The 14,136-nt window shown below is 36.5% G+C and overlaps 1 protein-coding gene across 2 annotated transcripts; it reads left to right on the forward strand.

Annotated features, from left to right (window-relative positions):
* The first annotated feature begins 404 nt into the window (after positions 1 to 404).
* On the forward strand, positions 405 to 6,663 carry LOC131301940 (uncharacterized). Of its 2 annotated transcripts, none has more exons than XM_058328459.1 (9): positions 405 to 664; positions 1,217 to 1,374; positions 2,550 to 2,743; positions 2,934 to 3,218; positions 3,310 to 3,368; positions 3,460 to 3,496; positions 3,577 to 3,648; positions 4,581 to 4,872; positions 6,566 to 6,663. In XM_058328459.1, exons 1-9 carry the CDS (start codon positions 547 to 549, stop codon positions 6,578 to 6,580), a joined length of 1,230 nt encoding a protein of 409 aa, XP_058184442.1. In that variant the 5' UTR covers positions 405 to 546; the 3' UTR covers positions 6,581 to 6,663. The 2 variants fall into 2 exon arrangements, with proteins under 2 accessions (XP_058184442.1, XP_058184441.1); XM_058328458.1 differs by lacking the exon at positions 6,566 to 6,663 and adding an exon at positions 5,868 to 6,426 and having other exon boundaries at positions 407 to 664; positions 4,581 to 4,905.
* The last annotated feature ends 7,473 nt before the right edge of the window (positions 6,664 to 14,136 follow it).

The raw sequence follows: 14,136 nt of genomic DNA on the forward strand, positions 1-14,136 counted from the left end.
AAATTAAGCAACTCAACCCCGCAAAAAATCTAATTGAACCAAACGGTACCTAAAAACGTAGGTGCTCTCAAAGGGCACTTCTGTGAAAGCTCTAAAATACCAACAGGTCATAAAAGGCCAATTATTGGGTACTCCCGGAGTATCATGTGTCATTGTCATGTGATATTTTACACAAATAAAAAGATTGTCACCTCACAATGGGAGTCACTCGTTGTATCTCAAGCACTCATAAAAGTGAATGACAATATTCTTACTAAATAATTTGTCACTGCATAAATGGTTGGGAGTACCGAGTAGGTAGCGCCACGTGGTACTCTGGAAACAGCGAATAAGTACTCGGCATAAAAGGCTACCAATAGAACTCATCCTAAAAAACGGTAAACGTTGAATCTCAAAGATTCCATGCTCAAAATAGTATAAGTTACAAGGCTTTCCTATTCCTCAACCTCTCCCTCTCCTCTCCTCTCCTCTCCTCTCCCTCTCTCTTTCTCTCTCTTCCTCTCAAAAGACCGAAGAGCAGAGGGAAAAGAGGAAAATACAACCATTATGTCATGTCTCAGACAAACACCATTGTTGTTTCTCTTTCTCTTTGTCGTTTCGGCATTGTTTTCCTTCTCTCAAGGATCTTCTAATCACGACCATCTCCAGCATTCCAATGCTTCAGGTAACGTATGTAACAATGTACGCCACACATGCACGTTGGAACATTTCTTACCTGAAACACGAATTCATCGACATAAGAAACACGAATGAGAATATGGTGCACAGTATGCCTAAATTCTGCAACGATACGAATAAACTTGACTTTATTGTAAAAGCTTTTGCCTCTTCCTAATGACAAACATATAATATCAGTAACTTCCAATTATTCAAGCATAAAACATTCCAGGAGCATATTGACCGAGTCTTTTCATATTTTCTTGCCCAAATGGCCAAATGTTATTCTATGGTAATTTTACTACATGTGATTATCTTCAAAGAAATTGCCTCCGGGAATTGCATTGGTTTGCTCCATTCATCATTAGAAACGAAGGTATGCCATGTCTCATAACGTGCATTTCAAAACGCACTTCCCTAATTGACTTGGTATTTCTTGGTATCACTAGTTTTGGGAAAGGAAGGGAAAGAAGAATGTAAGATTTGAATGAAGAATACTGCTTTTACTTTATTCGCTGTGTTTCCATTACGGGCCTTTTTGTGAATGTTTTGTCCATAGAGTTCGATGGCGAAGGAGAAATCAGAAGGGTTTTGGAAGAAACTTCAAATAAGTCTACGACGCTGATATTGGCTGCCAATAGGACCCATAGAAGAGACCCCCTCAATGGGTTCAACTACTACACAGGCGGATGGAGTTTAAATGATCATTACTTCTCGGTTAGCCCCTTCAAACTTCTATCACTTTTCTAATGGAGGTTCTGTTATTTCTTGAATATTTGAACAATTGCAAATTTTCTTTGAGAGGCACCTTCTGTTCTCTCTTCTTCTCAATGTATCCCTTCGAGCTTAATAAAAATCTTCGTTTGCCGAGCAAAAAAAAAAAAAACAATTGCAAATTTTTCCAGTTATATGCCTTTATATATATACTTGCACTTTCATTGGGTTTTGTTGCTTCTTCTTCTTTTTGGCTTGTGAAAAAAGCATGTCATTCAATTGTTAGATATTGTGTGTGTGTGTGTGTGTGTGTTTGTGTGTGTGTGTGTGTATGTATGTATGTATATATATATATATATATATATATATATATATATATATATATATATATTTCTGGTGCTTTTGGTGAAGTGCAATGTCCTATACTCGTATGCAATGGGGTTTTAGTTAATTTTGTTTCGTTTGTTTTGTTTTGTTTCGAGAGGCCATGATGATTCTTGATCGATGATTATTACTAGTTTGTTACATGTTCATCTTTCATGAAATGTTGGTTTCAATGGTTATTCATGGAACGTAGGGCAATATCTCTGGTGGCTCAGACTTCTGTTGATGGATTTTCAGCTTCTAAAATTTAAGCTACTTGGTCTTGTATATAAATAGGGACCATGGAATATATCAAATATGGAAGAATTTGAATGAAAATTGACGTTTCACTTGGATTTTCTCTCAATGGCTTGATTTGGTTCTTGTCCATGTCCCAATGTTTTCACAAGTTATGTTGGATTACTTAAATGGCTTTTGATGAATAATATTAGAAAAGTACCTCTTCATATGGTAAGATAAGAACTGTTTTATTTCTTCAATTTTTTTTTATCAATGTAATGTAATATAGTTTGTCACCAGTTCATTTGTCTTAAATGTACTTTAAATGGATTTTGAGTTTCTGAAATACCAAGCTAGTTGGATAGTTGAATAGTTCTTTGCTATTCAAAATTTTCAACCGAAATTTCAGTTTGATTGAGACTTGTTCTTAGTTAAGGTATTGATTTGGTTCTTGATCCCGTCTCATTGTAGTCACAACCTATGTTTTCATCAAATTTACAACTTTCCCAGTTTTCCAGGTTTTCTCTTTCTTTTCAAGAATTTTGCTTCTGACAAATACTTTTTTCCAATTGCAGTCTGTAGCTTTTTCTGCAGTTCCCTTGTTTGGCATTGCTGCAATTTGGCTCATTGTTTTTGGGCTATACTTGTGTTGTACTTGCCTTCTTCGCTGTTGTTGCTGTTGTGGCCGCCAGAAAAAGCCTTACGGCTATTCCAGAACTGCCTATGCTATCTCCCTTTCTCTCCTAGTACTTTTCACAGTTGCAGCAATGTAATTCTCCCTATCCCCCCAACCCTCCTCCCTCTCAATGAATTTATATTTTTCCTTTTGAGTGCCTTTACCAGAAGGAGAGAGGAAAAGGAAACATAAGGAATGCTAAGTGAAATTTCAGAAAATTTCCTTTAAAAAGGTGAAAAGAAACTCGTACTGATGTCTGCAATGTTTGTTTTTGCAATTACAGAGCCGGAAGTGTATTTCTCTACACTGGCCAGGAGAAGTTTCAGGAGAGCCAAGTTACTGTACTGAGCTATGTTTTGAAACAAGCAGATACAGTTGTTCAAAACCTCAGGAATGTCTTCAATTATCTCATGGGGGCTAAGAAGATTGGCGAGGGGCAAGCATATTTTTCCGCAGATTTACAGGCCCAAATCAGCGATATGCAAAGAAACATCAATGATTTCGCTGACAATCTTCGGAATGTTACCGGAAAGAGTTCAGGAGATATAAGAAAATATGTTGAACCCTTGTAGTTACTTGCTCTCATATCATGTTTTCCTGATTCAAACTGCGGCATTGCGATTTCATTAAAAGTTCTCATCTTATCCCATAAACTGCAGGGGAGTCATCCTAATTTATGTCGCTGCTGCAATGCTCCTTTTGGCTTTTCTTGGATTTTGTATGTCAACTCTATGATTATTAGTCATTATGTGTCCAACTAGGCATATCTGGGTTTAGTTTCTAATACTATTGTTTAATACTGGTTGCAGTGTTATCCATTCTCGGATTGCAGGGTCTCTTGTACTTGTAAGTGGGAGATGATTTCGGATAATTGGCATTAGTTCTGGTATTTTCTCAACAAATTCTTACATCGTCGATAATTGCAGCCTTGTGGTCATCGCTTGGATTGCTGTTGTGGTAACATTCACTTTGAGTGGCATATTTCTCCTTGTTCACAAGTAAGTCATGTGAAAATGCACTCATTCTGTACTTTTTGACCTCACTATTGAAGTAAAACTTCACCCTTAACTTCTATGGATCATAATTACAGTTGTCTCTACTTTTGTTGCCATAGTTTAGGGTCTGTAATTGTTTCTTGCCCATTCTCCAAATTACAGAATTAACTTACTTATCGTTCTAACACCGACAATCTAATGAGTTTAATATACTTCACTGTATATACTTTGATGAACCTCAGATCCTAAAGCTGGTGTCAATAACCTAGAAAAAGATCAAAGAACACGGGATTCCTTTGTTCAGTCTTTTAGAGGAAACTAGAACCATAACTTCGAATAGCTCATCCTATTGCGTTTTACGCTGAGGCTTTCACAGGCAAATTCAGGATTATGCTTCGCTACTAGTTTTCAGATTTCAAGCATAGTATCTTCTTCTTTTGGCTAAACGCTTAAGTGTTGATAAGAGAAACCACATCTAGATAGAGTTGGAACATTAGTTACAAGACCAGCTAAGCCAAATGAAACAACCACAACAGAGATTGGCACGACGAAACAAAAAGGCAAAAGCTTGCTATGTCTAAAAAGCCAACCTTCTATTTAAAGAGCTCTTTTCCGATGGGAGAAATCGAAAAAGAAAAAAAACAAAACAAAATCATACCTATTTTGAAAAAAGTTCGTTGATTCTACATTTGAGTAGTATATTTATATTCTTCGGATCTAGTCAAGAAGAACGAAAAGTGAAACTCTTTTTTTTCTTGAAGCTGAAAAGTGTGGCGAAAAGATTCCATAGAAAATGGCTCTTTGGATGTACCATCCCAAACACAGAATAAATGGCCAACATAGAAACAGATTCAATCAGACCAAAACAGACCAAGGACGCAACCCTGTGATACACATTTCTACTAATTTTTTGTTTCATCTGGTTTACATACCAGTGCAGTTGCAGACACGTGTGTTGCAATGGATGAATGGCTTCAGAACCCAACAACCGATTCAGCTCTCGAAAACATAATCCCAAGAGCAAACCCCGAATCTGCCGAAGCAATATTGAAAGGAACCCGGGGTGTCACATTTGCACTTGTCAATGCCACTAACACTGCGATAGTCAATATATACAACATCAATATGCCTCCCGAGGCAGGACCCCTCTACTCCAATCAATCTGGTCCGCTGATGCCTCTTCTTTGCAACCCATTTGATTCCAATCTTACTAATCAGCAGTGTGCACCTGGTGAAGTGGAGTTCAGAAATGCGACAGAGGTATGTCGAGATAAGTACAATGCGTGTTCTACAGGAAAATTTACACTACAATTACCATGAATAAAAAGATGAAATTAGAGATCAAACTCTGACAAGCGTGACATCGATCAGTGATAACTTTAAAAAAAAAAAAAAATTTGGCAACCAAATAAACCTGGCCAATAGGGAATTTACATGAATATACCATGCTAAGATTGGAAAGTTTAAAATCCGATCAAAAGAGTAACAAACCGAACAAACCCCTAGGTTCATGAAATTTCCCTATTGAAGTTGCTCCATTTGATGCATTAATGTATGTATAAGGGCATGAATCTAGATGTTTATGTGTTTGGAAGTTTACTCCAAGGACGGAAGACACTAACGATCTGTTTGTATGTACAATATTTTTCTTGGAAAATCCACTTCAAGTAAAATGTTTTACATATTGTTTCAGTAATCTTGTTTTTCAGTGTTTGGCAAGAACCTTAGGATAAACTTAAGGCACAAAAGATATGAATATTTAGTGCAACAATTAAAGAAATTAGAGAGGTTTCTGCACTTAGACAGGTTCAGGGGTAAGATTCTGAAGGCATTAGTATGAAGGGACACCGTTTGTGCCAAGTCAGTGAAACAGAGAAACCACTAAAATTGGCAAACGAACAAGCAGGACTTAAATCCACAAGGCAATTTACTTCAACTTCTTGTAACGAAATCTACTTGGAAAAGATTTTACTTTAATTTGTGCTACCAAACACTGAAAATTGGCCTACGGGCAAAGGAGAACTTGGGTTCAACAAGGTGATGCAAAAGAGAGAAATATTTCAAACTCATTTGCTTAATCCAGGACATTGGTTCAAGGTTTACGGGATAATATTAGTATGATTGGAATACAAACATTTTTCTGGTCTTATTCATATCCTACTAGATTCATAGAGTACACACATAACCACCCCTCGCCAACGTACTGAGTAAACTTTGCGCAGGTGTGGAAGAACTATATCTGCAATGTTTCAGCATCCGGGATTTGCACCACACCAGGACGTGTCACCCCTAACGTCTATGATCAGCTCACTGCCTCTCTAAACGTCAGCTACGGTTTGTACCAATACGGTCCTTTCCTGGTAGATTTCGTGGACTCAACTTATTTGAAGGAAACATTTTCCGGCATCAGTAAAAACTGTTGTCCCAGTATGAAGAAATCCACTAAATGGATGTACACAGGGTTCACCGTAGTCTCTGTTTCAGTAATGCTGTCACTGATCTTATGGATGGTCTTTGCAAGAGAGCGTAGGCAGCGGAAGTACACCAAGAAACATATGGCAGGGCCAAATGGCATGAAAGGGTACTACAGGTAGCCTGATGCATGATATCTAACCGGAACTTGCATCTTTTTGCGTATATAACACGCCTGCAATCCCAGCACGATAAAATTCTGTGTTCGTCAATTAAGGCATGATGTTGGAAGGTACTTCTATAATGGATTCTTATGGCATATTAAGTGAATATTTTACCTCTATCATGGATTCTGCCTAGCCTTAATTCTAGTTTGTTTTAATTGCATAATTTATAGTTGAAGGCAAGGGTGGCTCAAAATTCATGTCAGGGTAGTCCCTCAAAGAACTACAAGAAAACAGATTAAAGGATATAAGGCCAACAATAAGGTACAAACCAGGGTTACTTCCATGCAATGTTCTAAAAGTCGGCCGCCTAGTCCCACCTAGGTGCTAGACTGCAACGGTGGCTCCCGAAATTCATGTCAGGGGAGTCTCTCAAAGAACTACAAGAAAACAGATTAAAGGATATAAGGCCAACAATAAGGTACAAACCAGGGTTACATACTTACATGCAATGTTCCAAAAGTCGGCCACCTAATCCCGCCTAGGCGTTGGTCCAACACCTAAATTAGGTAGCCGACTAGTCGGCGCCTAGTCCACTCCTAGGCGGCCCTTTTTTCCCGAATAGCACTTAGCGATTTTTAGAACATTGCTTACATGTCAAGGCATACAAACCAACAGGATAAAGCTCAATTTTTTTTCTTGAATTGCCGATAAAGCTTAATCCTTTACCGTCCGAATAGAGCCTAGCGATTTTTAGAACATTGCTTACATGTCAAGGGCATACAAACCTACAATAGAAAGCTCAATCTTTTTCTCGAACTGTCGATAAAGCTTAATCCTTTTCTGCCCGAATAGAGCCTAGCGATTTTTAGAACATTTTGCTTACATGTCAAGGCGTAAATGGATCTAATTAGATGAATATCTGGCGAGACAAAGTATTGCCGAGTAACAAAAAACCCAATTGTACCTTAGATTGTTTCCACAAATTCAAGGCTGCAAAATCAAGATGCGACACTCTGAGCTTCAGATGAGGCTCTCTGTTTATCAAAATGGGTTTCGCTAGTTACCATAAATAAAAAAAAAGAAAAAAAAAAAAAAGGGGTTTCGGCGTATGTATGAGTCCACCAGCTCCGATCACCGGAGAGGGAAGGGTGAGAGACAACTGGGTTTCGACGTGTGTCAGCAAAAAAATTTTCTGTTTTTTCTTTCAAGTTTAAATCCAGTATGCCCAGCATGAGTAGTCCTATGGTACACACCCCTTATTAGGGGTATACCGTACGCATCATGATTTTAAACCCTTGAATTTCAAAATAAATAATCCGGACCACCCATTTATTAAATCAATTTATAAAATAAAAAAAGGGCTCAGCAGGTAACAGGTTGTTCTCTCCTCCTTGACTTTTTCTCCCTCTCTCTCATGTGTAAAATACTTCAAATTATATAACATAACCATAATTGTTATGACAACACAAAAAATTGACACTTTCTTACCACAATGTGTAGTACCAAAAGAAATCGATCAAAAGATACTAGATACACGACCAAAATATATCATAGCACAATCAATAATTATTATACCCAAGCAAGATACATTTCTAAAATATCACAAATTAAATATTGTATAACTTAACATCCTAACAGTTCTGATCGATCATTTTAAAAATACACTCACTAACGACATTTAGACTGTACAGTCAATTTATAGTATTTGGTATGAAACCTAATCCCCTGTTGTAGTTTAATGTAATGTAGCCATGCGACTGTGACACAATAATGACGATCAAATCCGTTAAATTTTTTATGTTTGTTGATTAAGTCACCTACGTAAATTTTTGTCTCAATCAGGTTTAGAAAGCTCCATCATCGGCACGTAAATTGAATAATAGAATGATATTTTTCATCCAATTAAGTGTCTAGCTATAAGCAATCAACTTAATTCTTGGTACGAATGACCTAATTAATATTATGTAAAAGATTGACGATTTTGATAAAATAAAAAATAAAATAAAATAAATACCTTACGTGGAGCTCAGATGGTGCATTATTATATTTTAATGTTTTATTGAAATTGAACGACGAGATTTGTTGAAGTATGAAACTTTAAGAACTAACTATGTAATTTATCCTAAAAAATAACAACATTCTTTTATTAAAAAAAAGGAACGAAGGGTGTAAGATATGAACTCCAGATCTTTTAGATAAATGTCTAAACTCCAACACTTTATCACTATGATACACAATTGAGAATTTGTAATTCTAAAGGCTATTAGTTATATAATATTTTCTTGTATGTAGGTGCTTTATTTTCAGGTTAAAAATTTGACAAGACAGAAACCTCAAATGTCTCCGTCCTAGTGCTGGGCCTACACTTGTAGATCATATTATAGCCTATGTCATTGGTGTAAATCAATATGTCGATTATAATAATTTTTTTTGAAAGAAAGTACAATGACAATAAACTTACAAAATTATTTAGATTTTACTTCCACGACCTAGTTCCAAGGACCACAATTAAATTTTGATTGGTATGCATAGGGTGAAAGTTTGACACCGATCCATGTGTCAAGTATATAGTGCCAATTGTTAAGTGCACCGCCCTGAATATTAATAAGATTGGGTATTAATGTAATTAATTTCACTAATTACAAAAGGGGAGTAATTTTCACACTCTATTTTTTGATATTCACACTTATTTTTTTGTATTCCATTTTAGTGTCGAAAGTGTATGCATTTGAAACAATAGGATAATTATTTTTTTAGTGACCTCTCATTTTTCCATGAAGGAATTTTGATTCTTTGAATTAAATTTTGTAGAGAAAGAATTTGATTTAGACAATATTTTGAGAGGAAATTGTAGTTGTATTCAAAAATTTGGGTATAGTACTTACTTTTTGGTGAATTTCTTGGATGAAATTTTTGTGCGAAAACTTTATTTTTAGTTTAAATTATTGAGGTATTGTGTAGAGACGAATAAGAATTTGAAAAAATAGTATGGATGGAATCGAAAATTAAGATAATATGGTGAAAATTTAAAAATTTTAAAAAATAATGTGACGGGAATTGAAAATAATTAGTGGTATTGTATTTTGCCAATTATAACTATCGTTTACTGAACATTCCGATTGAATTTTTTCATACGACACGTTGTGGGTATGAAAACGCCAATTTATGGTGTTGTCATATAAATTTGGTTATATTACTAAATTTGTGGTATGATATTTTGTTGATTATAACTATCGTTAATTAAACATTCTGATTGAATTTTTTTATAAGACACGTTGTGGGTATGAAAACATCAATTTATGGTGTTGTCATAACAAATTTGGTTATATTATTGAATTTACGGTATGGTATTTTGTTAATAATAACTATCGTTAACTGAGCATTTCAATTAAATTTTTTTTATACGACACGTTATGAAAATGAAAATGCCAATTTATAGTGTTGTCATAACAACTTTGGTTATATTACTGAATTTGTGGTATGATTGTTGATTATAACTATCGTTAATTGAACATTCTGATTGAATTTTTTTATACGACACGTTGTGGGTATGAAAACGTCAATTTATGGTGTTGTCATAACAAATTTGGTTATATTACTAAATTTGTGGTATTTTAGACATATGTTATTACGGAATATTTTAATTAATTTCATTTAGTACGACACATTGTGGTAAGAAAACGTCAATTTATGGTATTGTCATAATAATTATGGTTTGTTATATAATTTGTGGTATTTAAATGTGTTTTCTCTTGATACGACACCTTGTGTTAAGAAAATGACAATTTTAGGTGTTGTCATAATAATTGTGAATATTTTATAAAATTTGTGGCATTTTATAAATATTTTTGGCTTGAGTATAACAATTGTTGATTCTGGTACAACATATTTTGATTTTGTTACGGAATATCATACGAGTCAAAAAAAATTTGGTATGATTCATTGTGGTAAGATAATGCCAATTTATGGTATTGTTATAACATTTGTGGGTAACATTATTTAATTTTTGATATTGTATGCATATATTTGGTTAGGGTATAAGTATTATGAATTTTGGTACGAATAATTATGGTTACATAATAACAATATTTTTAATTATGGATAACCTGCTAATGACCTGTTCAACAGGTAAATTTTAATGTACAAGTCGTAACTAGAATCATAAATATGCATTAAAAAATCAAAAATCGGCATAATGAGAATCACAAATTGTCATAATTTAGACATACGGTATACCCTGTGTACCATAGCTTCCTCCGCCCAGCATACTTTCTTTCGTTTTTTTTCCAACGTATATGTTCTCCGATCAAATCAAAGCAGGAATTCGATTAACTTTATATTATTCATAATTATTTCAAATGACAATTTCTACAATGTGAACGAATCAGATCATCAAATTGGTTCCAAAATGAGTTTGAAAATGTCGGGAAAACAGCGGAGAAGCCTTCTTCGCAGGTAAGGTGTGAAGTTAAGCCAATACGGAGCTCGTGTTTTTTAAACCCGCGTTTGTTATTCTTGTATAGCGTTCCTCCCGGACACGATTCGGGTGCAAGGTTTTTCCGAGTTTTAATCCAGTAGGGCCAGCTCACTTTTTTCATTTCTTTTTCTAAATATATGTTTCCCGATCAAATAAAATTTGATATTCGATTGATTTTCTGCTTTTCATAGTAATTATAATTGAGAATCTCTGAAATTTGGACGAAGCGGATTATCAAATTATCAAAGTGATTTCAAAATAAGCTTGAAAATGTCAGAAAATGGTGGAGAAGTCTTTTCCTTAACACTTCTCATTCGGAAGATGCGAAGTTGTCCCAATGCAGACTCGCGTTTTACAAACACGATTTCAGCATATACCCAACACGCTGCGAGGTTACCCAGATACGGAATTCGTGTTTGCGGAGCACGGTATCTCCAGACTCAAATTTTCCAAGTTTTAAATCTAGTATGCCCAGCTTACTTTCTTCCATTCCTTCTTCGAGGCAAGAAATATGTTCGCCGATTGTGGGGGTGCGTTCTCTTTATGATCCTTTGTGTAGTTGTCTTCGCGTGTTGAGCCGTGAGAGACGACGTCGGTCTTAATGTATCTGCACAACCGGAGGAAGATGTTCCTTCGGGAAGAAACTTCGACGAACTAGTCAATAAGTGGAGAAAGAAGAAGAAGTTTAGTCGGAGATATGCTAGAAGAGGAGAGAATATAGTTCTGGAGAAGTTTTTCTGATCCCCTTTCTTGGTGGTAATACCCTTCTTTTTATAGGGGAAGGGGTTGCGTGCTGAGCAAGTTGACTTTACTTTCCACGTGTCGCGTAATGCTCGGATGACGTCTTGCAGCAGGGCCATTTAATGAGCACCACTCCCCAGATCTCACAGGGTCACAAGGGTCGATGTCAGAAAGGTCACTTCACTCAGAGATGTCACTTCGAATATCAGAAAGGACGGCTTACTTATCAAGAAATACTTCTGGAAGGTTCCATAAATGGCTGTACTCGCTGGAGCCCACTTCTGTCACACGATGAGTATCCGAGTGATTAGTGTTCTTTTCCGAAGAACAACTTAACCGAACAAGAGGATGTCCCTCGCCGAGCGCTTGGTAAGATCACCGAGCGAACTCAAATACATGTACGTTCGGATAAGGCATACGATGTTCGGCAAAGTACCCGTGGTTCCGTCTATCCTTCGGATAACTAATGGCATATCAGGCCGAAGCCCAGACTTATTTACAGATGAACTGAGATAGCTAGACGATGGGTCAAATAGCGTGTAAACTTTTATCCCTCTTTCTGGACCTTGTGGACCCTATGATCCTTCGGATATTTCGGCCCCCTACACCGATCAAATACAAATAATAAGGAACTGGAAAATGATCTTGTTGAGACTTTCAAGGTTGTTGGGTACAGAGTGCGTCCGTGGATGGATGATGGAAAAACGGTCCGACAAAGGTTTACAATCAGGATGGGGATGGCTGCGGGGAGCGAGAGAGAGAGTTTTGATGCAATTGGGTTTTTTTTTGAACGAGAATGCCGGGGCGTGATTGACACGTACGACATGTATTCCGACGGGGTGCTTGGTTTTGAATAGAAATTCAAGAAGAAGATGATGCTTGCTGGTCAATCCATTTTGGATACGCATAGATTGGGCTGTAGAAATATAGCCCAAGAAACTGAAAGCCCGAAGAGTTATAAATTTAATTCCAAACCCTTCCTTTCCCTGCTCTCTCTCCGCACACACACACCAGCAGGAAGAGAAGATGGAGAAGAGGTGGTGGTGGTGGTGGAGAGGAAAGCTCACAAAGACAGCTTTGAAGAAGTTGAAACCGTGGGACATGGAGGAGATGAGTCGGCAACAGAGGCGTGCGCACCGCAAGTGTCGGGAAGAGTTGAATAAGGTGGATTGGGAGATGATGAAGAAGCACTTACACACCCCAGAGGCTCTTCAAGCCTACGAAAAACTCTGCAATCTGGCTCGCAAAAATATCACTGATCAAGCGGTTGGCGTCATCTGTTGGAGGGTAAAGTCCCTGTCTCCCCCTCTCCGGCGTTAATTCGAATGATTTCTCATTGATTTTTAGAGATGATTTTGGCGTTTTGAACAAAGATTTGAGTTTTTCCCCCTTTCTAGAAAAGTTGAATAAGGCAAGTTATAAGCATAGGACGAAGATTTTTCATGATCCTGTGCAATTTAGAAAGCCATAAGAACATCTATGAGGTAGAATTTTGTTTGAAATAAAAATATTCATCCCCTCGAAACCTCACTTTTACTACACTTAACTTGAGGCTAAGAGATCATGGATGAGGATATCAAGAAGACATGGAAATTCTACTATGAGAAACTGTTAAAAGAAAAACATTTAGGCTCCGTTTGATAACAGTGATAAATAGATGAGATTCATAAGGAGATGAGATTGATGATGAGTATGTTTGTTTAAGATGAAATTAGGTGATGAGATTATTAATATCATGTTTGTTTGAGATGAGATTAGATGATGAAATTGAATTGATAGGAGAAATTAGTAATGAGAAGGAATTAGTAATGAGAAGGGGTTGGGATTGAATTACGAATACCAAGTCCCAAGGGGTATTGTTAATACCCCTATGGAGCTCACTGCTCATCCCAACGGAATAATAATCCGGTTATCAAACAGGAGTTTGGGAAGCCTTTGGGATTGGTAGTCCAATCCTAAGAACGGGGCCTTAGATAACTTATGACTATGAGAGAACTGTGCTAGTCTTCAAATAAGAGAACCCTTGTTCTAGTGTAGGATGCGGATGTTTTAGGTGGAAAGTGTACTGAAGAGAATAAAATTCAGATAAGGCATTAGAACTAGATTGTATACCTATGGAGGTGTGAAAATTTTAAGGTGACGCCAGGTGATGTGGTTAACAAAATTGTTTAATAAGATTATACTTATGATTAGGATCTAGAACAAGGCCTAATGATTTTTTTTTCTATATGTGAAATATAGAAAGAAAGAAAAATCCATAGTTGCAAGATCGATATAGGTATTAAGTTAATCTATCATACAGTTGTGGGAGACTGTGGCCTATTAGGCACCTACTTTTGGACTTTAAGACCAATTTTCCGTAATTACTAATTATTAGTTAAGCACCTCCCCTGTAGTTTCTAGAATCTCATCTTTGCCCTTCGGTTTCCGTTTAGAATTCACTTATTAACCGTTATGTTTAATGTGCCTCTATATATATAGTCGTTTGATTTGAAAAACCAGCACCTCGACCACATTCTGACTCGTAACTCTAAAAATAGTGTTTTGCAAACTCATTTCGACTGGACATTTCATGCGCGAAAATCCTACTTATGAATCATCTTTGATATAGGAACCTATTCGATCATTGTACTGCAAACAAGAAGAAGCCATATTTAGAAGAGTTGTAATATGTGTTTCCACAACTCTAAATTC

The sequence above is a fragment of the Rhododendron vialii genome, chromosome 9a, assembly GCF_030253575.1.
Source record: "Rhododendron vialii isolate Sample 1 chromosome 9a, ASM3025357v1".
Lineage (NCBI taxonomy): Eukaryota > Viridiplantae > Streptophyta > Magnoliopsida > Ericales > Ericaceae > Rhododendron > Rhododendron vialii.

Coding starts and splice junctions, on each gene's coding strand:
- LOC131301940 (XM_058328458.1), top strand. CDS start 547: ATGTCATGTCTCAGACAAACACCATTGTTGTTTCTCTTTCTCTTTGTC. Junction 665..1,216: donor CCAGCATTCCAATGCTTCAG/GTAACGTATGTA, acceptor TTTTGTCCATAG/AGTTCGATGGCGAAGGAGAA. Junction 3,219..3,309: donor AGAAAATATGTTGAACCCTT/GTAGTTACTTGC, acceptor CATAAACTGCAG/GGGAGTCATCCTAATTTATG.